The sequence below is a fragment of the Dreissena polymorpha genome, chromosome 3 (assembly GCF_020536995.1).
Source record: "Dreissena polymorpha isolate Duluth1 chromosome 3, UMN_Dpol_1.0, whole genome shotgun sequence".
In the NCBI taxonomy this organism is placed as follows: Eukaryota; Metazoa; Mollusca; class Bivalvia; order Myida; family Dreissenidae; genus Dreissena; species Dreissena polymorpha.
The window spans coordinates 126,156,927-126,181,492 of record NC_068357.1 but is presented as its reverse complement, the minus strand read 5'-3'; the positions used below and the strand labels follow the sequence as shown (position 1 = coordinate 126,181,492).

The following is a 24,566-nucleotide window of genomic DNA, read 5'->3' as shown; positions in this document are numbered from 1 at the left end:
ACATCATAATATTGAGATTAATTTGACAAACAGCCAGGTTTTGCACTTGCTTGAAATAAGCCATTATTATAATATACCATTTGTTTTTCATTTCGATTGTAGCTTCAGAATGACCGCCTCCCTTTGACTGAATTTGGCAATTTGATTCAAGAGTTCAAACAAGCAATTGAGCGTGTTAAAGATGCCGCTGAGGAAGACTTCTCGGAAAAGGCAAAACAATCTCTGGAAGAAGGTTTGAAAAAAATAAAGGAAGCATTAAAGGACGGTGAACAAGAGATAAGAAACAAAATACAACAGGCTGATAATGAAATAACTGAAAAGATGAATAAGGCTACAAGTCAGATTGAAGAGATGAAGCATGAGAGTGTTCAGACAATATATGACAGGACAGAATATTGTACTAGGCAGATCGAACAGAAAATCGGAGATGAGACTAAGAAAGCTGAACAAACAATAACATCACAGATAGACACACTGACAAAAAGCAGTGTTAAACTTATAGAAGACCACACTAGAGATAGGATGGAGCGCATACAACAGAAAATTGCTGACAAGGCGGGAGAAGACTTCGAAAGACGCGTAGAAGGTGAGTAAACTGTATCCTTAGACCTGACAATTATGTTTTTGCTTAACTGGGCACAAGATGCTCATGGTGAGTGCTTGTGATAACCTTTTGGCTGTTGGTGCGCGTCATTAAATTGATATCTTGTTTACTGTCTTAAGACCACATTTAATGCCCAGCTTGATGAAACTTTTCAGAACATTTGCCCCATTGATATATCTGTTGAATTCAAAAATGGTTCCGGTCCGTATGTAAAACATGGCTGTGATGGGGTTGGCATATTTCCTTTTGTGACTTAGTGAAAGTTGTTTACACTGTTGATATAATATTTTTTTGTTAAATCATCATGAAACTTTCTCAGAACATGTGAGATAATGATATCTCTGCAAAATTCGACAATGGTTCCGGTCTGGTAAAAAACCTTGCTGCTAAGGGGCGGTAAAGTTTTGCTTATATGGCTGTAGTGAAAAATTGTTAATTCGCTAAAAGTCTCTTTTTGGTCAAATCATTAAATGTTGCTCAGAACATTAATATTGAATAATGATATCTCGGCTAAGTTCGACAATAATAAGTTCTGGTTTGTTCAACACTAAGCTCGCGGGAACGGGGCAATTCTAACAAAATGGCTTCCAGTAAAATTGTTAATTCACCTGAACAGTGCGCTCATATTGAACTTTTGTGATTGGCTTTTGTCCCTTGTTCACTGTGCATCGTTCATCGTGCCTCGTCCGTCGTCAACTTGTACCTTGTGAACACTTTAGAGGCAACATGTATATACCAATCATTATGAAATTCGGTCAGACCATTTGTCCCAATGATATCTTGGCTGAGTTCGAAACTGGACCGTGTGAGGTAAAAAGCAAGGCCACATGATCGAATTAAAGTAAAAGCTGGTTAACACTTGAAGTCACTTTAATAGTCGATTTTTCATGAAACCTGGTCTGAACATTTGTTCCAAAGATGTCTTAGTTGTGTTCGAAAAAAACGGTTCGGTTCATCAAAAACCATGCCCGCCACAGGGATGGCCACTTATGTGGCTAAAGTTAAACCTTTAGAAAACTCTTAAGAGTCACATTTTTGGTGATGTGGTGTGCGTCATCAACATTAAGCTCTTGGGGCAATTTTGTTCATCCAATATCGATAAAACTAAGTAAGAATGTTTATTTGGACAATATTTATGACGTCTTCGGATCTGTGTTACAAGTGTCAAAACTACAAGGTCACCAAGGTCAGATCTTTGAAAAAACTTGTTACCACTCTAGAGCCACATTTATGCTTAAATCTTGATGAAGCTTGGTAAGAGTGTTTATCTCGGCACTATCTAGCTTATATTAATGATGATGATTCATATTAAAATACCAGGATCGCGCCTCTGTCATTACTTATACTTCCCTTTATTACAATTAATGTGAGCATACCATGGTTGTGCCTCTGTCATTCAGTAAACTTCCATTGATTACATTTCATATGAGAATATTGTATTTGCGCCTCTAACATTTAGATACAATGTAGCCTTATTGATTACAGTTTATTTGCAAATAACGTGATTGTGCATGTTTCATTCATTTCACATCCTTCATGATGGTTCATATGAGAAAACCATTCGCTTTTATCAGTCAGTTGGCCTGCTATACTTGAATATGTTGGTTGATACCCTTGATAAGTAGTATGCATAAAAAGAATATAAACAATGTGTTTGTCTATGAGCATATATCTGACTAGTAGTAGAACAAATGCTCACACGTAATTTTCTTCTATGAAAATGTATTATCATTCCAGATCTTCGCTGTAGACTGGTGGACCATTACCGTGAAACTGTTAGCTACGTGCCTCTGTCTTCTTTGAATCCTAGTCTCGATAAGCATGTACAAGATGTCTATGTCAGTCCAAAACTACACAGGATAAAAATAGAGAATGATGGGAGACGCACAAAACAGGAGCAAATTTTTACGTATAAAGATTGCTTCAACCGTGGTGATAAGTTATCTAGACGTATATATTTACAAGGTGAGCCTGGCAGTGGCAAATCGACATTTGCTTCCAAGTTAGTTAATGAGTGGTGTAACATACATTTGCCTTCAACGGAATCTACAAAAGAGACAACGGTGTTTGTTGACGTTGAAACCCTAAGGAAATTTAAGTTTCTCTTTTTCATCTCTTTGAGAGATTCAAGACATCAGAAGGATGTAATGCAGATGATCAAAACGCAGCTAATTGATAATATATGTACGGAGGACGAGCGTGAAGAAGCGAAGAAACTTTGTCTTCAAATTATAAAAAATGATATATGTCTCGTTATTCAAGACGGTCTAGATGAATGGCCTAGTGATGAATCTCTACCTTCTATGACAGGAATTCCTAAAGAAAAATGCATCATACTCACAACGTCTCGACCATGGAAACTAAGTGATGAACGTATCAAAAATTCTCAAATAGATATTCTGTTAGAAGTTGAGGGTATAAGCGATACTGAAGCATTCAGTGAAAGAATACTGCGATGCTTACTTGAAGAATCAATGGATATCAAAAAAAGTGTGAAGCAATTCAACATATTCGTCAAGAGTCGCAACCTTGAGTCGATATCATCTTCGCCTATGCTGCACGCACTTGTCCTCTGTACCTGGGTAGATGATACGGCTGAGCGTCTCACCGGATCGTCACTATGTGATCTGTACACTACCCTACTTGACTGTTTATGCAAAAAAGCCACTCATGACATGTCTTATTTCAACAAATTGAATCCACCGCCAGTAAAAAACTTTGAAGGTTCAAAATATCTAAAATCAAATAAGGCTCACATAGATTCCATTGCTAAAGCTGCGTTCTCTTTTTTGTTTTCAAATGAAAAAGAGACATCAATAGTTTTTAGCGATGTCAAATTGTCAGACTTTTTGCTTCCATCTGCAAAAGAGTTCGCTCTAAAATCAGGGTTATTAACCAAAAGGAAATCTATAAAAGCTACTGATACGACTTGTAGGTTTGTCCACAAAACTTTTCAGGAATTCTTAACTGCTTATCATATCGCCAACAATGCAGACGCTGTGGATGACGTCGTTTCCGATTATCTCAAACGCCATTGCAATTCATATCTTGATATATCTCAAATGTTCATTTACCAGTGCGGCTTAAACATCTCGGCAGCGAATAAACTATCTGCACTGATGAATGAGCACATCTTTGATGGCAATTATTATCACATCTACCGAGACTTGATCCTTTCCGGCTACAGGGAGGCTATGGCCAACAAAAACACCCCAATACACCTGCATATGAGTCACTTTGTCTTCAACTATGATAATGATGCTGAAGAGTTGTCTCACATCTGGGCACTGAACACGTCACGTGCACAATCTTTAGCCATTGCTTTGCCTAGTGTATCAATATGTGCACAGGACGCGTTGTCTACTCGTTGTCAGAAATCTGGACCTGTTTCCTTGCCTGCATGTGATGATCCTGGTTCCTCTACACTTACACGAAAATGTTGGGTAGAATTCAGTTCGTCTTCGTGTTGTGTGGTGTTGGATTTGTCATGGTGTCACAACCTGGAACGGATGGCTATCAGGTGTAATGCAACAGTGCAACCGAGTGCACTGGTGGGTCTTAACAGGTTGAAAGTTCTGCAGTTAAATAAAGGTTGTAAATGTAGAGCGCTTGACTTGTCACATCATGAACACCTAGAATCAATTATTCTTCAACGTGGAGTAACTTTATTACCGCTCTCGGTTAATAATTATAAAAGTCTTAAACGTATTGAAATATATACAACTTATAACGGACTGGATTTGTCGCTGTTTGAAAATTTATCTTCGATAGCAATCAGCAATGCGGTGAAATTGTTACCAAAACGACCTCTCATTCATAACAAACAAAAACTGACTCGGATTGCCTTATATGGATTTAAATTGAACAGTGTTGACAATGAAGCCAATCATACATGGTGTCTATTAAACGGTGAAGATTCAGTACAGTGTGCAGACTATACTCCAGTACTGCTCAATATAGCATGCATTGACTTGCGTGAAGTCACAGTTTCCTCAAACTGGCTACGCAGTCTGCTCAGAACGCTGCTGACACTTGATCATAGGGTGAGGTGTAATCTGGTTAATTGTATTATAACTTCACTCGATCATGAGGTAAAGGATTGGCTGCCAGGCAGTCACATAGGATCATGTGCAGAGAATGCAGGCAGCATTCCATTTGAAGGTATAAACTTAAAAATAGAAACGGATTTAAACAAAACATGTGCAATCGAAGTGAACAACTTCTGGCAAATCTGTCTATGTGCAATCGAAGTGAACAACTGTCTATGGGAGACTCTGCATGGTCTGGATGTCAAGAATCTGAGTTTAAGTGTTATACCTATAGAGTTTATTCAATATTTTGGATCCTGGAATCGTATACCTCATATGTCACAGTGTAAACCTCATATGTCACAGTGTATACCTCATATGCCACATTTACTAGAATCCCTCACCCAGCTAGAAACGCTTAGACTAAATTTACCTGGATATATCGACCTGCAGATTCCCCCGTCATTGAAGCATTTGATAGGCTCTTTTAAATCATTGCTTCCTTCACAACTCCGCGACCTTGTGAACAAACTGTTGACATGGACTCAATCAGTTGAGTGTAGATTGGAATTCTTTTGTATTGCTGAAAGAGATGACTTGTCCCAGAAGATTCCACGAGAGGAATATATGTCCATCAAACAGAATCTCGAAGCACTTGAGAATGTTAAAGTGAAACGATTTTATATTCATGAATATCGACTTAGGACTAAGACCTGGTCTATATGTGACCTGATTGGGGATGATGATGATGATGCTGTTGATCGGCTCAAAGCATATCTGTATTCAAAATAGCATGAATCAATTGACGGCCTTGGTCGCATATCAATGCGTATTCAGATTAACTGTGTTAAAAATCCAGACTTGACCAAATGAAGTAATACATGCGACTACAAGACTATATACGATGGATCATCCGGAAATATGAAAACTTCATCATTTATGCTCAGTAATTTGTTTAATACAAAAACTAATTAACATATATGTAAGTGTAAATACCTTAAATTAACGAAAAGTTTTACTCCTTTTCCATTTATCATCTAGAGGTGACAGACGATTAAAATAAGTCACCACGGACAATCCGGAGCACGTTAAGGTTCAGTGATGTTTTCGTCGCTTGTTTTGTAAGCACTTTTAGGCGTGCATTTTATGTTCTCTTTTTATTATGGAGATTTTAATCCCCCGTCAAAAGGATAGAATTGGTGTCTGTCCGTCAGTGATGTTATTTATGATGTAGTTCTCCTATAACAATTTGTAATTTCTAGAAGATATTAGAAGTATTTGTTATATTTTTTTTTCATACTTGTTATAATGGAAATATATGGCATGCTCCGTTTAGCCACTGCCATGGTAATGAAATCGTGTTGATGAGTCGCATTAAATTAATATTCCACAATCTTTTTAATTAAACATATTCTAAAAAGATTTTGATATAATCTTAATTCAATAAAATATATTCACAACGAAAACATATAAAACAGTATATTTATTTCTGGATCATCCATCTTTCATGTGTATGATATATTTCCTGAACATTGTTTTATTATGTGTAAATAATTGCATACATATTATGAACAAACAACAAAATTAAGTGTATATTGAATGCGACTTCAAATTAACCATGTTAGAAATACAGCCATGAGTAAGTAAAGTAATACTTGCGACTACATGACCCCACTTTAATGTTAACACGTTTGTTATACATTTCTAGAACAGCGTTATGTATGTACAAAATAAATTTGTAGAGGACTGTCACTATATGACAATCTGTATATTGTATTGCTCATTATAATCTCATTGTTTTTTCATTTCATTCATACCATGTTTCAGATATTTTCATCATTCTATATGAAAGATAAAGATTCTACAGTAGTCAATACTCATTTAATTTGCATGCATGCTTGAATAATTACAAATATTGTCAGTTGTATTTTATTCTTGTGGCGAGGAAAAGACTTAACATTCCTCAATTAATACCATATGTCCCTTTGGTAATTTAATGCCATTTCTTATTGTTGTAATTCTAATCTATATCATAATATGATGCAAATGTAATGATTTCTGCTGAATTGTTTTGAATGTTGTTATTATTTTTGACGATGGTGAATATGATGATTTTGATTGTAATGTGAAGATGAGAATTAAAATAATTGTAAATGACGATGACGAATGTGCAAATGTTCCCATCCGATCTTCACCAAGCTTGGTCACTATTTATATCTTGATAATATCTAGGTCAAGTTTTAATATGGGTCGGGTTAAAAACTAGGTCACAAGGTCACTTAGGGCATTTCAAGCATTTTGCATTCGAACGGGCGTATCTCGTGACAATTTGGCACTCTTGTTGACGATGCTGCTTCAGCAGCTCGTCTAAGTAATACCATGAAAACAAATTTCACAATGGCGACCTACCTAAAAGACCAAGCCAATTGAGTAAGCTAAATTTTCTCAATCGGCATACCTTGCTGATTATCATTGAAATATGGGAAACAACAACAACAATTGGCAAATGCCGAAAAAAATGTTTAAATTATTAGGAAGCTGGATAATAACAGTGGAACTCGATGTTAATTGTGCAAAGTAGAGAACTTTACTTGTATGTGGTACCGTTTGATAGTGGAAAAAGGCCATTTTCAACATTGTTCGAAGTCATTGAAATGGAAGTGGAGCTGAATGGGTCAAATTCCCCATGCATGGGTACTACTTCCCCGTACCCCGGGTACTTTGAAGTATACTTCAATGTACACCGATTTTCAAATGATACTTTTGGGTACCCCGGTATCCTTACAGGTATCTTTCCTAATAAAAAAAATCGTACCCAAATTTTTTTTCGTACCCAACATTTTTCGTACCCATTTTTTTTCCTATCCATATTTTTTTCGTACCCAAATATTTTTTAGTTACCATTTTTGTTTCGTACCCAAATTTTTTTTCGTACTCACATTTTTTTTGGCATAATTTTAAAGACCGAGCCAGTCCGATTGAGTTGGCTAAATTTTCTCAATCGGCATACCCCGCTGCATTCAGGTAAATACATCTAATTGAAGGAGAGTGCAGTGTCCAAGAACGAAAACTATTGCACCACAACCATTAAACTCTTGACTTAAACCTTAACATACTTTATCGGGGTCGATGAATGACTAATTGCCAAAACTCTGAATGGCTCCTATGCAGAAATATGCCTCTTGTTCTTAATAAAGTTTTACAAAGAACTGTGGATTGTCTAAACGTCCATGTACACTGCAGCTATGCCAAATATTTAATTAAGGATGCAGAAAGATCGAGCAATAAAAATTATACAATTGTAGTGATGTAGATAAACTTAAATTGATGCTTTTATATCCATACTCTTCAAAAGCATCGTCACGACACCAGTGCTGTCAGTACTTTGATTATAATTAGCAGCATGTTGTGTACCTTTTCCATGGATGCTGATTGCGTTACACATATTGTTTTTGATCACAATTAATACTCTTTTTCTTTGCTTTCTCAGTAAGTTAAATGTGAAGTTAAAAAGGTTTTAATAAATAAATCTTGTAATAAAGTTCAAGAAGTTGTTTATTTAAATGTCTGTTTTAAGGTTTTGCCATTGCGTTATGCACTGCCGCTCAGTTGAAAGTCTCGTGTAAAAGGTGTGAAGCATCTAATACACTTCGGCTTTGTTTTAAGTCTCTGTGAAAGACAAGTTGGTAGGCTAAGGTCAAGAGCAAATTCGAACCTAAATAGAATTCCAATATGAGTCTGGATAATTATTCAAATTTTCTGATTATTTCAATCTTTCATATTTGTTGCATGCATTAACCAAAACTTACCAAGGTGGAGATACTGGTTCCAACAAAGAACCTTGTTTGATTAAAAAAATTACACATGACAATTTCATTTTGGGTTAAGAATGCCTGCTCTAAAAAAGTTCATGGAATTTTAAAAACACTACAAACGCATATGATTTTGCAGAAAAGCAAATGTTATTCTGGTTTGCATTGTATGATCCAAATATGCAGTTGATATGACACAAACACAAACATTCATGGTTGATAATGAGACCCTGTTGCTATGCCCAGTTGCTATGGGGACGACCCATGATCTGACATTCACCAATCATCATCTCCCAGCCGGACCCTTCAGTTTTCTGAAATAACAAAGAATAAAAAGTATGTGGAAGCTCTAGGCATTAACAGATATCTACAACAAAGTCCATTGTCAAATAAGACAAGCATAGAGTATTTTAACTTTATAACTGCAAACTAGCTCCTATTTCAGTATTGTTTAATAGCAAAAATTCACAGCACAACTTTGCGACTTCAAATGATGTTTTAAATTTCATCATTTTTCTAAGTTCATTTCTGAGACGGAATGTGATGAAATAAATAAAACATAAACCTCTAGACAAGGCTGAGCCCTATAAAATAAACTTGAGTCGGTCTCTAAGAAAACCGGTCTCAATGCATTTGTGTAAAATATCGTCCCAGATTAGCTCTTTCAGACTGCACAGGCTAATCTGGGAAATAATTTAGGCCTAAACTGGATTTAAATTTAGATGAGGCTTTCTTTTAAAGAACAAGATGTGTTTGTGAAACACCATGTCCCCTTTTTAGAGATTTTGACCCATATATTTGACCTTGAATGATGACCTTGACCTTTCACCACTCAAAATGTGCAGCTCCATGAGATACACGATTTACCGAGATACACATGCATGCCAAATATGAAGTTGATATTTTCAATTATGCAAAAGTTATGGCACATGTTAAAGTTAATGCAAACCAACAATCAGAAAGGGCAAAAACAATATGTCACCCAGTATAGACTGGGGGACATAAACATTCCATAAAAGCAGAAAGTGTTGTACCAGATCAGCCTGTGTAAACTGCAAAGGCTCATCTGGCACAATCCTTTAGGCACATGCATTTAGACCGGTTTTCCCAGAGACCGGCTCATTTATCTTTGATCTAAAAACAAGATGATACAAAAAAACAAACTTCCAAGTTTGCTGCTGCGACTCCAAATAAGGATGGTTTTTCAAGAATTTTCACCTTCACTTACTGTGTCCATTCCTTTACTCACTAGAGATGCGCGCGCTGTACCACTGAGCCACATCCCAATATTTGTGATATTCGCACGTTGATCTCGAAATCGCGACTCTGTTTTGTATATTAGAAACGATATTTTTTATAGTAAAAGTCTTTAAATTAGTGTTATATACAACTGAACATTTGAAATAAGGCGATAAAGGTCCATAGATTGTTCGACGCGGAACCTAGAGTTGCTTACCTACATTTTGATTGACATTTACTAAGCATTTACCATATAATGGGTTCAAACCTAATCGATTCCGCCGAGAGCAAGCGTATTCTGATACGACGAATATTCAACAAAAAATATATTTTAAAAAGATATACCGCCTTCATTTTAATTTGAGTTTGTTGTGGACAATGATCGTTAATAAAATCAAAGAGAACTTATCGGCCGATAGACCTAATGCACTGGTATATAGAGTTTACGTCGCATTTTGCAATTCATATCTTGATTTTAATTTGAAATTGCAGCTATGATTTAAAATTCGTCTTAATTTTCGTGCGTCTAGTCATTTAATTGGGCTGCATTGCTGGGACACGCTCCGGGTCCTCACAGAATTCATCCTCAGGCGCGGAAGGACCTCATGAAATTCGAAACACACGCACATACGCACGCGTTCTCACGCATGGATGACACTGATATTACCTTGCTATTAGGTACATAATACTGCGAAGCGATGCAGTGTTGACCGTGGATTTTGATTAGAATACGAGGCTGCTTGCCTTTTAAAGCTGCTTTACACATATAGAGCTACACGAATATTAATGCACCAACTGCAATTCTACAAATGATGACTACAATCCGTGATGTATTACATTAATCATATTTTTTTTTAATTTTATACTGAAGGAAATAGCAAACGCAAGTTGAACATTTTTTCTTTTTTATTACAATATCCTTTCAAACACAGTTTAACTAGCATCTATCAACAGTACATACATGTCAGTCGGTATTTCATAGGACACTGTCCAACTAAATCGTGTAAAAATTTACTATGTTTCAATATGCTAACATTGAACGAAGTTTGTTGACAGGAATTTAACAAATCTAAACTTTGTAACAACACTACAGAGCGAAATATGACTCCTGAATCGTCCAATATGAAGAACCATAGATACCTTTTTATCCACTTTAAATACAATTTTGTACATAGCTATAATGACAACCCAATTGTACATTTTATATACGTTTATGTATTTTGTGTTAATGTTGTGAAAACTCGTTTCAATAAATATATTTTTTTAAATAACTTACCGTAAACGTTTTAAACACAATTAATATTTCAACAACATTAAGTACCAACTAGCTAGTGCCTTAACAAGATATTTAAGGTAACCTTCTAAACTTTAAATATTAAATGATAATTTTAGTGATCATATTGCAAACTAATATAACTTGCAACTTTGAAATTAAAGTCAGTGCTGTGTTAGACAATATATATATATTAGCATAAACTATAATTATTCTTGAGATCGATTGAACTTAATGTATACACAGCTAACATATGCATGATTAATATTAAAATTAGATGGAATAACGTATATAATTAAACTGAAGATATTAATCAATACTACAAATTTAACCTACATGAGTGTGTTTTTAATAATAATAGAGTTATCATTTATATAATTTATAAAATCATATTTCTGAAAACATGTAGACATTTTGGACCATACAATTAAAATAGTTCATTCATTGATGTAAAAATTAATGTTTTGTGATACAATAGTATAAGAAATTGAAAATAACTTTAATCAAGCTGAGATATCCATTTATTTTAAAACAAAATATTGTTTATTAATTAACAAATAATTAGTATAAGCAAAGCTTTCTGCTTTAATTGAAGAGACAAATGTACTGCTTTAAAATTATAAGCTACCTATGCTAGCTAAACGTGCACCTCATTTGAAACCACAATTAATATTTACAACAAATGATTTGTATATTATACCAACTTGTATGTCAATACCATTTAGAAAATTAACATAGCTATGTTTGTAAATCATTTTAATACTTTTTAATAACCTGAAAAAAGTATGTATTTATTCAACAAATATCATTTCTTATTTTTTTCTCAAAAGAATGTTTTTATTTTTCTCAAAACAAAACATGCTTTTTCTAATAATAATAATACATACAAGTTGATGGGATAATCAAAAACAATGATGGTGGAAACCAAGTATATACTTTTTCTGACACAGGGGAGGTAATGCAATATAAAGAACATGAGATTTCTTAAATTCTCCAAAGAGGTCTCCCTTTCTGGCTTGATTGTGTTGTAGTAGGGGAGACCACTGTAAAAAGTTTGACTACTTTCTAAGATGGAGTAACTGTTCCTTAATGTTAATCACCACAACCCTGAACAATTCTATTATAAAGTACAGCTGACCAAAAAACACATATTTTACTTCAAACTATACCAATTCAGAATCCTCGTAATGAGTGATATTCTTTGCGAATATATGAATCTATAAAGTCGAGGTTGCAGCTGTTAACATTACAAAACTATGCAGATTCACTCCAAGTGTGTGCATGATCCTCAAAGACACAGACCAAAATGGTGAAATAATTTCACAATAATTCATACAATATATAGTGGATATTGTCATTAACACACTAAAAAATGCTATTAAGTATTTTTTTATGCATTAAAGAATTTAAGCAATTTCAGTGGAGGAAGGCTTATTTCTTCATATTATTTCTTTTTCAATTTGACGCAACGTGGAATAAAACACGCCACAACTCAATATTGACTTCCCTTTGACTTCATTAACTATGTTAGATTTAATATCCATGTATGTTTTTTGCATTACACATACTGTAAATTTACATATTGTTCCAAATTAGATAAATAACTAACACTGACACACCACACTTACACAAGACAAACATATAATATATCATGCCCCACATTGTGGAGTGGTCATTGCATTTTCCAAACACCATTTTATATATTGGGAGTGGGTGGGGGAGAAGTATGACAAACATTGGCCCTTAGGAATTACCCCTTTTTCCTTCCCTTTTCATTGAAAGCTTAGACTTCTAAATTATGCCTTTTGGATATTGTAAGAACCCTGTTTCCATTTAGTAATGTGCTTTTTTATTGACCATGGGACATATTTGATTAGCAAAGCAGTGTACTTGTTTTGTAATATCAACTGTTATCCAGTGCTCATTAAATGTTCCCAGACTTAGATATGTATTTTTAGGCATGTGTAGTCCCTTAGACAGTTAAATTTAATTAAAGACCTTTCTTAGATTCAACGTGTAATGGCTACATATCTAACCCTTAAATACTGATAAGCAGCAAACAGCAAAAACCTGAACAGACTGCAAGTTACTCGCAGGCTGTTCTGGCTTTATCTTGTTTGCACTTTGCTTCTGAGAGGGAAAGGGTTAAGTATTACATTATTTTTATAGATTTTGACAAGGCTTTACTTGCATTCTGCAAAAAAAAAGCAAATACATACTCTAACAAAAACTAAAATTGTTCACTGTTCGAAAAGGTCACAGTCAGATAAAGGTTTGCTGAATTAAGCAAATTTAGCACGTTGGTTAATAAGAAAATCCTTTTTATTAACAATCACAATTGTTAAGACAAAACAATTTTTATGTAAAACAGTTCTCTACATTTAAACATTTGATTGTTTATACATGAGCAAAGAAGCCAATGTTGTACACACTTGAAATGGATTACGGTAGGTGCTGGAGTAGATTTTCCTGGACTTGTAAGGAAAATGTGAGGGGTCTTTCCAATCATATTAGTGTTAACGTTACATGGTTAATAACAAAAACAGGAACAGTATTTATCATACCTCAAGATTATTACATAACATAAATACATTTAAAAAATCTCAAAATTAAACGATTGTATGTAACACAAATGTTTATGATTTATTTTGTAGACCAATATATGTAATGAAAGTCATATGTACATAATGTGACAGACAAACTGCTCAAAGTGTTAACATGTATAAATATGATTGTTAGATGACAAAATGTTGAATAAACAAATCATATCACAAATATATAGAATTGTCTGTGTAACAAATTCAGTTGGTTTATGTTTAAAATGAATATTAATGAAAAACCTTATAATAATAATTTGTTTGTACATCAACAAAAGTACTTTAAACATTATAATAATAATTTGTTTGTACATCAACAAAAGTACTTTAAATATGAATATGAATACATGTTGTGAAGTTAAAAACTTTAGATAGTTCTTTTTTTATAAGATACGAGTCTATTATGTAAATAATACATTTCTCGATTTATTGTTTTATAAATACTTTTGATTTCTGGGTACATTTATTAAATGTTGTTTTCACATTAGGGCCAATTATGTGCGATTCCATTTTGATGACTAAATCCCTTCCATCAAAAGTTGGGTTAACATTTGAATGACACCATATTATATGCATACAAATAACAAATGTTTAAAAACATAACAGTTTCTATCGACATCAACAATGCTGCATGAAACAAAACATATACAACAAATAATAATGATTTCTACATATCTGGGTGTTCAGTTTAGCACTATTTCACATACATATGTGTGCTGGGAGAATTTTTTTTAGAAAAGCACAAAAAGCATCCAAGCACATTTCAAAAACAGACTTCAATTAAACATATCTGAGTAAGATATCAGCGACCTGTTTACAATACAGTGTTTGATGATGTTATAGTAATTAAATAATGTTAGTTGTATTAGAGAAAATAGTAAGTATACTATTTTTTCACTTCATATACCAAAAATTCATAAGGTATTCCAAATGTGACCCCACTATCAGTACAATTTGTTAAAGTCAATCTGTAGCAGCTACCCAATTTGCAAAAAAATAACAAATATACTCAATAACAAATACAAAATAATAAGTCAATAAATCCAGTCAGTCCATTTTTATATAAAACCACAATAACATATTCAACACTTTATCAATTAAGAAAGAAGCACTCTATCACATATTGTAAAATTATCACACATTATCACATTGAAAGCTTCACGTATCACAATATTTCTAGCAAATAAGCTCATAACTAACGAGTTAAACTAACTAACAAGGACGTTTCAATATACCGGTATATAATATGTACATAAACTTGCAATGTTACAATGAACACTGGACATGGAACAAATGACCTCAATCAAATAACCAATAAAATATTGACATGATGTGCAAAAATTGTAAAAAGTATTTTTAATTTGTTATTAAATTTGAATTGGTTTGCTACTTAAGGAATAGTTCTCTATTTGTTAACAAAAATCCATGTTGGACGGCAAACCACATGTAAAATTGCAATTTAAAATCAGCAGCACTTTGCCACCATAACAAATATACTAACAGACAACATAACAATAACATATTCAATACAAAAGCCTCAATGATTCTTCATATCCAGTTTTCTTCAATCACATAACAAATTCTTATTAAAAACCAAATAAAATCATACACATAACCAACTCACTAAAATATAGAGAATTTATGTTTCATTATTCAACTTACAAAATCCATTAAAAGTTATATTTTATAAATGTTATAATATTTATATATAATAATTGAAAATGGAAAATAAAGTAGATAGAATAAAATAATTTGTTGTTCTTGCCAAGACAAAACCAGTCTAAATGTAAATATGAAAAAATATGCGCTACACAAAATTAATGTATTAAAAAAACATCACCATGCATTATCACAGTCTGATCAAATGGAATGTTACATTTATTTTGGAATGTATTTTGAATGACTTAAGTAATATGCAACTGAATAAAATGCAGAGAGATGTTAACAGTAATCATATGTCACAATGAAATGTTAACTATTTTTAACCCTCTCCCACTTTGATAATTTATTATTATGTATTTTGATGAATATGTAGTTCCTTAGAAAGTCAAATTTAATTAAATACCTTTCTTACTAGATTAAAGTTTTAAAGGCCCCTTTTCCAACCATTAGATACTGATGAGCAGCAAACAGCATTAAATCTGAACAGACTGCGAGTTTCTGGTTTTATGCTGTTTGCACATAGCCTTTTTCACTTTGCTTCTGAGGGTGAAGAGGGTTAAAGAGCATGCTAAGCTAATCTCTGGGTATTAAAGCAATAAAAATGAAATAATATGATAAATAAATCACACAGACACTTTTACATCTGAAACATTTATCCACAATTTATAGATATTTCCTTAAACATATCTTAACACATATTTTGAAAACTGTAAACATGACATTTCGCTAAAAAAAATAGAGGCCTGAACATATGTTGTGCTAAAGATTGTGTCTTGTGGTTTAATTTAATTTATCCCCTTCCTACTTCAATATTCAACTATTGATTTACAATTCTGTCCCTTCATATAAAAATTTGGAAATATGTAAAATGTTTTTTGGATTTACATATTTCAAGATAATTTATTGAAAACTTATTTTTTTAACTATTCTTATTTAATATATTTACTTATTGGTCTGATGTTATCATTTAAAATGTCCCTTATTAAAAAATATTTTAAAGTTAAAAGTAAATCCCCTCAATACTTCATTTACGCCCTTTTCAATCTAAATTTTATCAACCAAACACTAGATTCAAAAATTAGTTTGAAAACACACCTTTGATCAAAAGTGATCAATTTTCTTCACTTTACCAGAATTGGACAGCTATGATAGAACTTTCTACAACCTGCTGTTTTCTGTGTGTTACTCTCGATCTACTAATGAAAATAAATAAAATAATGTCCAATCAGAGGTGTAACATTTTAACTTTTCTTGAAACAAATGGTGTTGGCATAGATATTATACTGTCATACTACATTATTTCTCGTATATATCACTCTGAACCAATAAAAATCACAAGTATTTTTTTAATCGGAAAGATAACATTTTTATCTTGCCCCAAATTGAGCAATACTGGTATTGATATAAAATTGTCCAATCAGATGATTTCTTTTTTTTAAATCTCCACCACTGAAAATCAAATTTTGCCCAATCAGATAGACAACATTTTCTAGCTTTCCCGGAAGTGTACGGTGTCAAAGATCTGATTGACTTCCTGTATCTGGACGTTGATTCTCGTCTGCTTCATGAGTTCTTGGTGCCACATTCCAAGATGGCGGATCTCCGGGACAAGGGCGAATAACTCTGACAGCCGCGATTTTACATTCAAGACCTTGGCTGAAAGCAAAAAAATGAAAAAAATTTGGAAAAGATTAAAAAAAAAACAAGTGATGTGTTCGTCAGAAACACAAAGCCCCCTATTACACTGCTTGGAATTTTTTTTTTTTGTTGACCTTTGACCTTGAAGGATGACCTTGACCTTGAACTTCCACCACTAAAATGTGCAGCTTCATGAGAACGCCGCTTTGAATTTTTGTTTTTGACCTTTGACCTGGAAGGATGACCTTGACCTTAAAGGATGACCTTGACCTTGAACTTCCACCACTCAAAATGTGCAGCTTCATGATAACACCGCTTTGAAATTATTATTTTTTTACCTTTGACCTTGAAGGATGACCTTGACCTTGGAAGGATAACCTTGACCTTAAACTTTCACCACTCAAAATGTGCAACTTCATGAGATACACGTGCATGCCAAATATCAAGTTGCTATCTTCAATATTGAAAAAGTTATGGCCAATGTTAAAGTTTTCAGACGGACAGACGCCATATATTTGACATTTGACCTTGAAGGATGACCTTCACCTTCACCTTTCACCACTCAAAATGTTCAGCTCCATGAGATACACATGCATGCCAAATATCAAGTTGCTATCTTCAATAGTGAAAAAGTTATGGCCAATGTTAAAGTGTTTTTTTGGACGGACGGACAGACTGACATACACACATACTGACATACTGCATACTGACTGACGGACAGTTCAACTGCTATATGCGACCCTACCGGGAGCATAAAAATAAGCATAAAAGTTGAAGATTATAAAAATTTACAATAAAAAAAGAACTCTAATTTGAGAAAGGGATACACCTGTTGAGTACACTCTGAGTATTTAAATTTCAATGAGAACTTTCCGTCACTGTATAGCAAATTGTACATCAACACTGAATATTCCATATAAGAATGGAAGGCTACTTTCTTCAGGGACTTAACTACACCAAGACCTCAATATTAAATAATTTTAATTGTATAGACAATGAAATTTAAAAAAATCAATCAAATCCAAAGTAAAAATTCACAAAATGATTCAGATTTAATAAAATTAAACAACTCTATGCATCTGGCAAAAATTTTCAACTCATGTAATCTGAGGCGCAGAGTTTAACAATTATCTAAACATGAATAAGTTATGTTGACAATTGCACATACTAAGCTCGTAAGACTTCAGAGCTGCGATAAGCTTTCTGCGACCTTCCTCAATGGCCTCTGGGTATGCCAGGTCAGAGAAGTCTGCAATAGAAACACATGATTTATTATACATCTGTATTGTATATGAAAAATGTACTGGGAACAAGAGCTGTCTCCATCAGAAGACATATGCCCCCGGAAAAACGCTTTTTCCAAAACCTAAACGCAGACTTCGAAACCTAAACGCAAAAGTGTGTGATGGACAGACAGACGGACAGTGCGATCACTCTATGCCCACTTTTGGAGGAATAAAAAGTGCCTTAATTCATGGGCTTAAAAGTCCCAGATTCACCTAAAGCAGGCTAATCTGGGACAACACTTTATGCTCATGCATTTAGCCCTGTTTTCCCAGAACGAGGCTCACATTTCATTTATGATTTATCTCATCCATTTATCAATTGCATTCAGGGCAATATATAGTATAAACATTTGCATTCTTGGAGGACAGTAGTGAATCTTGTCAATACAAGGAAGTATAAGACAATCAGCTGAATTACTAAACACAATTTAAATTTTGTGATATAATTTATCAATATTGACTTCATAGCATACTTGAGAGCTCACTGAATGTTGAATTTGTCATCATGTTCATTTTCTATTTGAACCGCTCTCTGGAAAAACGGGGCATAATGAGTGTGCATGCATGTGCATAAACTGGCGTCCTAAGTTAGCCTGTGTATTCCACATGGGCTAGTCACCAACGACACATTCAGCTTTTATGGAATTTTTTGTTTAAGTCTCTTCTCAACGAAAATCCAGTCTAGGTGCAAAGTGTTGTCCCTGATCAGCCTGTGCAGACTGCACAGGCTAATCTGGGATGACATTTTACGCACAAACATTGAACCCAGTTTTTACAGAACTTGGCTCATATTCATCAAAAGTTGATCAGCTAAAGTTATAATCAAAATTTAAATGATGTGATTCAATAACTGAATGTTGACACTGTCATAATGTTAATTTTCTTCCAGTACAATAACAAGTCCCAAAAAAACAGTCAAGAATTGGCTTTATTTACATACCTGAGGCCATAAACAACAAGGCTGCCAGCACGGCAACTTCATACACGTCCATATTGGCCGCGTGCACTTTCTTTCCCACCTCCATGAGTTGCTGCCTGAACGGGTAGAAGGGATTCCTGGCTGAGACATTCCAGCTCCAGAAGTGCTGAAAGTTGGTCTCCTCAGGGCCGTACAGCTTGTGGCCCGCCATCAGCAGAGTGGACATGAATGTCACGTTCCTGCAGAGGAACGCCTTGTCCTCAGGGTGTAGGACACTGAAACCTGCAGACGGAAACACATGTATTAAAAACTCCATTAACACTAAAAATCAACAAATATTTTGCAACAAAAAACCCATAAAAAATCAGTGTTCTTCATAGCAATAACAAAAATTTCAACGCCAAATGTGGTATGGTAACATAGATTTAACAAGATAAAAACTCTTGTTTTTATTTTTCATGAGATCTACATCATGCTTCCAACGCTGCCTGAAGTCATTCTCGCGTTCGGTCCTAACTGTTTGGATATCATTGTGGAAAATTCACATGGAATAAATTGTCAAACAAAAAATAAAAACAAGCATTTTTTCGCACTGGGAAAATAATACTAAATTCATGTGTGTTAAGCACTTTCTGCCTTAACTGTATTTTCGCTAAGAAGAGGGTTTTTTTATTGAAAAATACCACAAAAGCAGAAAGTGTTGTCCCTGATTAGCTTGTGCAGACTGCAAAGAGTTTATCAGGGATGACACTTTTTGCACATGATATACCGGTAAGCCTTGTTTTCCAAATGTGTGGCTCATTTATATTAATTTTGAATTTGAGTTATCTCCCTTGAAACATCATTTTAAATGTAATCAAGCTCATTCGTTGAATTGATATCCCCTGCCAAATAAAATTGTTATATGGATGGATGAAAATCCCTTGATAAATGGTATAAAATCATTAAGGGTAGGTAATTGATTATATTGCTGAGATATAATTCATAAAAGTTACATCATACCAAAACAACAAAGGTGAATAACTCTTATTTAAGAAGTGTAGGGTTATGGTGCTTGTGCAAGGCGATTCCACTCATTTATATATATACACCCTTATAGTCTTATTTTGAAATCTTGTATCATATCTGAGATATGGCCCTGCCAAAACAAAAAAGGGAAATAACTCTTCATTTAAGAAAGTGTAGGGATAAGGTTCCTCAGAATGGCACATCTCCTCATTGATATAAATACACTCATGAAGTTTCATGTTAAAATCTGAATGGCATATGAAATATTGTAAAGGTACATAATACAAAAAACAAAGGGAAATAACGCTTATTTAAGGAAGTTTAAGGTTATAGTTCTTGTGCATGGAACTTCTCTTCATTGATATGTATACACCTATGAAGTTACATGTTGATATCTTACAGAGTTAGTGAGATATAGACCTCAAAAGTTTGTGACAGACGGACGACTGACGGACGGACAATGCCAATTCTATATCCCTCTGCCTTTAGCGGGGGATAAATTTAAGAAAAAGACATTTACAATTGTTCATTAATTTTCAGCATATGAAATAATAGAATTAAAATGCATAAAGATTTTTCCAATTGTTTTACATTTTAGCAGCACCCTGGGTAATTTGGGCTTAATGCATTTAAGTAAAGTGTTGTCCCAGATAAGCCTGGGCAGTCTGCACAGGCTAGGCAGGTTTGACACTTTCTTCTTGTATTGTTTTTTTGTGTGAAGTTTCTTCTTAGCGAAAAAGGCGACTACATTGTACACATGTTAATCTGGGACGACACTTTATAGGCACATGCATGAAATCCCTGGGACGACACTTTATAGGCACATGCATGAAATCCCTGGGACGACACTTTATAGACACATGCATGAAATCCCTGGGACGACACTTTATAGGCACATGCATGAAATCCCTGGGACGACACTTTATAGACACATGCATGAAATCCCTGGGACGACACTTTATAGGCACATGCATGAAATCCCTGGGACGACACTTTATAGGCACATGCAAGAAATCCCTGGGACAACACTTTATAGGCACATGCATGAAATCCCTGGGACAACACTTTATAGGCACATGCATGAAATCCCTGGGACAACACTTTATAGGCACATGCATGAAATCCCTGGGACAACACTTTATAGGTACATGCATGAAATCCCTGGGACAACACTTTATAGGCACATGCATGAAATCCCTGGGACGACACTTTATAGGCACATGCATGAAATCCCTGGGACAACACTTTATAGGCACATGCATGAAATCCCTGGGACGACACTTTATAGGCACATGCATGAAATCCCTGGGACAACACTTTATAGGCACATGCATGAAATCCCTGGGACGACACTTTATAGGCACATGCATGAAATCCTGTTTTCCCAGAGGATGGATCAGTTTTGTTATCAGTAATTGTTCATTAAAACATAAAGAGCCTAATTTTCAGTGCTAATTACAAGTATAAAATCAAAGCCTACCTGGTATCTGGGCAGCAAATTTCACGCCTGCAGTAGTGTTTCGGATTATCCTTAATCTTGCTTGCTGGCAACTTCCTGTGTCCTATGTAGCAAGAATAAACTTTGGTTTTTAAAACTTGTCATCATCACTCTTAACAAATTAGCAGCTTTAAGCATTTAATGTTTCAACCAAGGTAATTTTCTGCAAGAAGTTTTAATGAACATATCATGAAAATTAAAATATAGTGAATACAAGTCATTATATTGTCCAAATAAGTAAACAATGCAAGCTTTAAATATCCAGCTAATAACATTAAGTATAACCTCAAACATTGTTGTTCAATTCAAGATAAGTAAACCTTAATATCAACATATTGATGTTTTCTGGAATTGCCAGCAATTTAATGACAGAAGATTAAAACATATATGAACCACTAAATAAAAGAATAGCACATCTGTTTAAGCGATCTTACATTTATTTTGAAACACTAAATAACGTGATATTCACTAACAATAACCCATGTATGCCTAGCGTCTAGAAAAAAGGCCTTGGCAAACAGTGTAGACCCAGATGAGATGCCGCATGTTGCAGCGTCTCATTAGGGTATGCGCTGTTTGCTTTGAGGAATTTCTGTAAGAAATATTCTAAATATAGAAATAAATATACTAGACATCCCTAATTTTGGAAATAAATTGATCATATTTAGAAAGATGGGAGAGTCCACTAGGCATAAACAGGTTAAACCAACCTGTTGTTGGACATTTCTGTTCTCTGCACATCGGTCTGTCATCTGCTGAAATACTTTGTTCAAGTGCTCCAGTAGCATTTGTTTGTCGCTGGTCATCGGGAAAGCGTCCTCCACTTCCACGGACGCTCGCCAGTACTTCTCCGACTGGTGACGCTTGAACCTCCCGACGCTCCCATTACCGGACTGCGGTGAGTCACAAAATTCAGAATTGTCGAGAATTTTACGTTTGTACATTCTTCTGCAAGATGTGAACTCATCGAAGTTACCGCTCCCGCAACCTGAGTCATTGGAGCATGAATGGCTGTCGGACAACACATAGTAGTAAGAGTCACCTTGACTCATTGACGATAGCGTCTTGTTTACGATCTCAGTCTCGACATCACTGCGTGACATCATTCCGTCGCAATCCTTGTCCTGGTTCAAATGAAGGTCGCAAGATGAACCGGAGAGAAAATGGTGATTGATCCGCGAAATGTTCTCCAAACGTCTGAAACTGCTCTCCTGATTTGGAAAGCTGTTGTTGTTGTTGGTGTGTGATGGACTGTGACAAATGTTGGATGGGGTACCAGTCATGTACCAGCTATCCTGGGAATTAATTATTCCCCCTTCCTGATGTGGAATGGTCATTGGTTGGCTGGGCATGGACTGGCCGGTTATGTGACCGTTGTTATAAGCTGGTGAGAACTGGCGCGTAGGCGACCCTATGGAAGCCATGTTTGGCTGCGGACCACAGTTGACATTGACGGAAAGATCAGTGACATGGTAGTTGTTGTCGGGGCTGAATGGGTGCTGACTGTACATGGTCTCACTGTAGGGTGACCCCTGAGAGGAGCTGGTGTCATATGGGCTGTGAGGGGACGGGGAGTTGTACATGGGACTATGGTTAGGGGAGAACTGACAGGCCGGGGAATGCATTGGGCTGCCATTGGGAACATAGCCAGGGGATCCCGCCGTGGTGCTGTCAGACATACACCCCCCTGGAGAGGGCATCTGCCTGGGCGGGGACTGACAGGGGGAGGCGCGCATGGCGCTGGAGATCTGGCTTGGGGGGAAACTGCTGCTGTACCCTGGGTACTGGGGTGGTGGTGGGCGGTTCGTCAGATTGAGCTGAGTCTGAGACACGCTCATCGACTTATTCATTCCAAACTGCCACTGGTCTTGCTGCAGACCCATCTCAGCTTTGCACACGTGTTGGGAGGTCACAGGGAGGTCGTTGTAACCATTACCGTAGCAACGCATTTTCTTCGCTGGTCCTGCACCAGACTGATTGTCATTCTGCAGCATCATCAAGATGTCGTCCATATCCTCTTCAATAAAGTCTGAGGAATGGGTCTGACCTCCGCAGCTCTGACCTTGGTTGCTAGGCTGCCATGAAGTCATCTGACCTTGCCCTTGATTCTGACCTTCACACCACATTACCTTCTTTTCGTATTCACAGGTGTCTGGGTTCTCCTTTTTGATTTCGTTACAAACTGAAGAGATTTTCAGTGAGTCTTTGGCTGGCTCATCCCCAATTTGGGGAGTCGTTGTTTTTGTGTTGTCTACTTCTACAGGGGACTGGTTTCCCATTTTGGGGGATCCAGTCAACGTGGTCATCTCACAACCATCGGCTTTCTTTGGGCGTCCCATCTTGATAGCTAGAAACAAAAACCCGAAACATGTTTACACCTGTGTTAGCCAACAAGTCAAGTTTGGTAACCCTTTACTTTACCACACAGATACGTTTTTTGATGCATTTGTAGTCCCTTAGAAAGTTAATTTTAATTAAATGCCTTTCTTACTAGATTCAAGTTTTAAAGGCTTCATTTCCAACCCTTAGATACTGATGAGCAGCATAAAACCTTAACAGACTGCGAGTTACTTGCAGGCTGTTATGGTTTTATGCTGTTTGCACATAGCCATTTTCACTTTGCCTCTTATGGTGGAAAGGGTTAAAAGCATATTCTGTAAAGAGAGCTACTGATTTAGCTTGACAAAGACAGCATGGTGGATTGTGTGCATTCCTAGCCATCAGAAGGTCTTGGGCTCAATCCCCCATAGAGAACACTGTGGCATAGTGGGTATGGTGTCTGTCTGAGTACAGGAAGATCACATTTTTGTTTTACAATGTTAGATATCCCCCAAAGATAGCAAGTAAGTGTTCCAATTAGTCTAAGGCTTTTTATGCAATCAAGCTTAAATACATAGGTTTAAAATAAATCCTGTTCATCACCAAAGACACCAATTACTGGACTGGTGATGGACTAAAGATTATCTCCACAAGTAAAAGGCTTTTGATGCAACCAATCTAAA

At 35.5% G+C, this 24,566-nt stretch overlaps 2 protein-coding genes across 3 annotated transcripts in view; one reads left to right on the top strand and one right to left on the bottom strand.

Moving 5' to 3' along the window:
• Positions 1-8,173, top strand: part of LOC127871328 (uncharacterized) — a 290,977-nt gene extending 282,804 nt beyond the window's left edge. Inside the window, exon 3 of one of the 2 annotated variants that reach the window (XM_052414135.1) lies at positions 5,726-8,173. The gene's annotated coding sequence lies outside the window, so the exon portion shown is untranslated. The other variant, XM_052414137.1, reaches the window with a different exon arrangement.
• LOC127872573 (uncharacterized) overlaps positions 1-24,566 on the bottom strand; it is a 213,304-nt gene that overhangs the window by 149,426 nt on the left and 39,312 nt on the right. The window contains exons 8-10 of the mRNA XM_052415899.1: positions 22,275-23,911; positions 21,547-21,628; positions 19,080-19,340 (exon numbers count right to left, since the gene is read on the bottom strand). Of these exons, the coding sequence (XP_052271859.1) occupies positions 19,080-19,340; positions 21,547-21,628; positions 22,275-23,911 (1,980 nt within the window). The remainder of the gene's footprint in view (positions 1-19,079; positions 19,341-21,546; positions 21,629-22,274; positions 23,912-24,566) is intronic.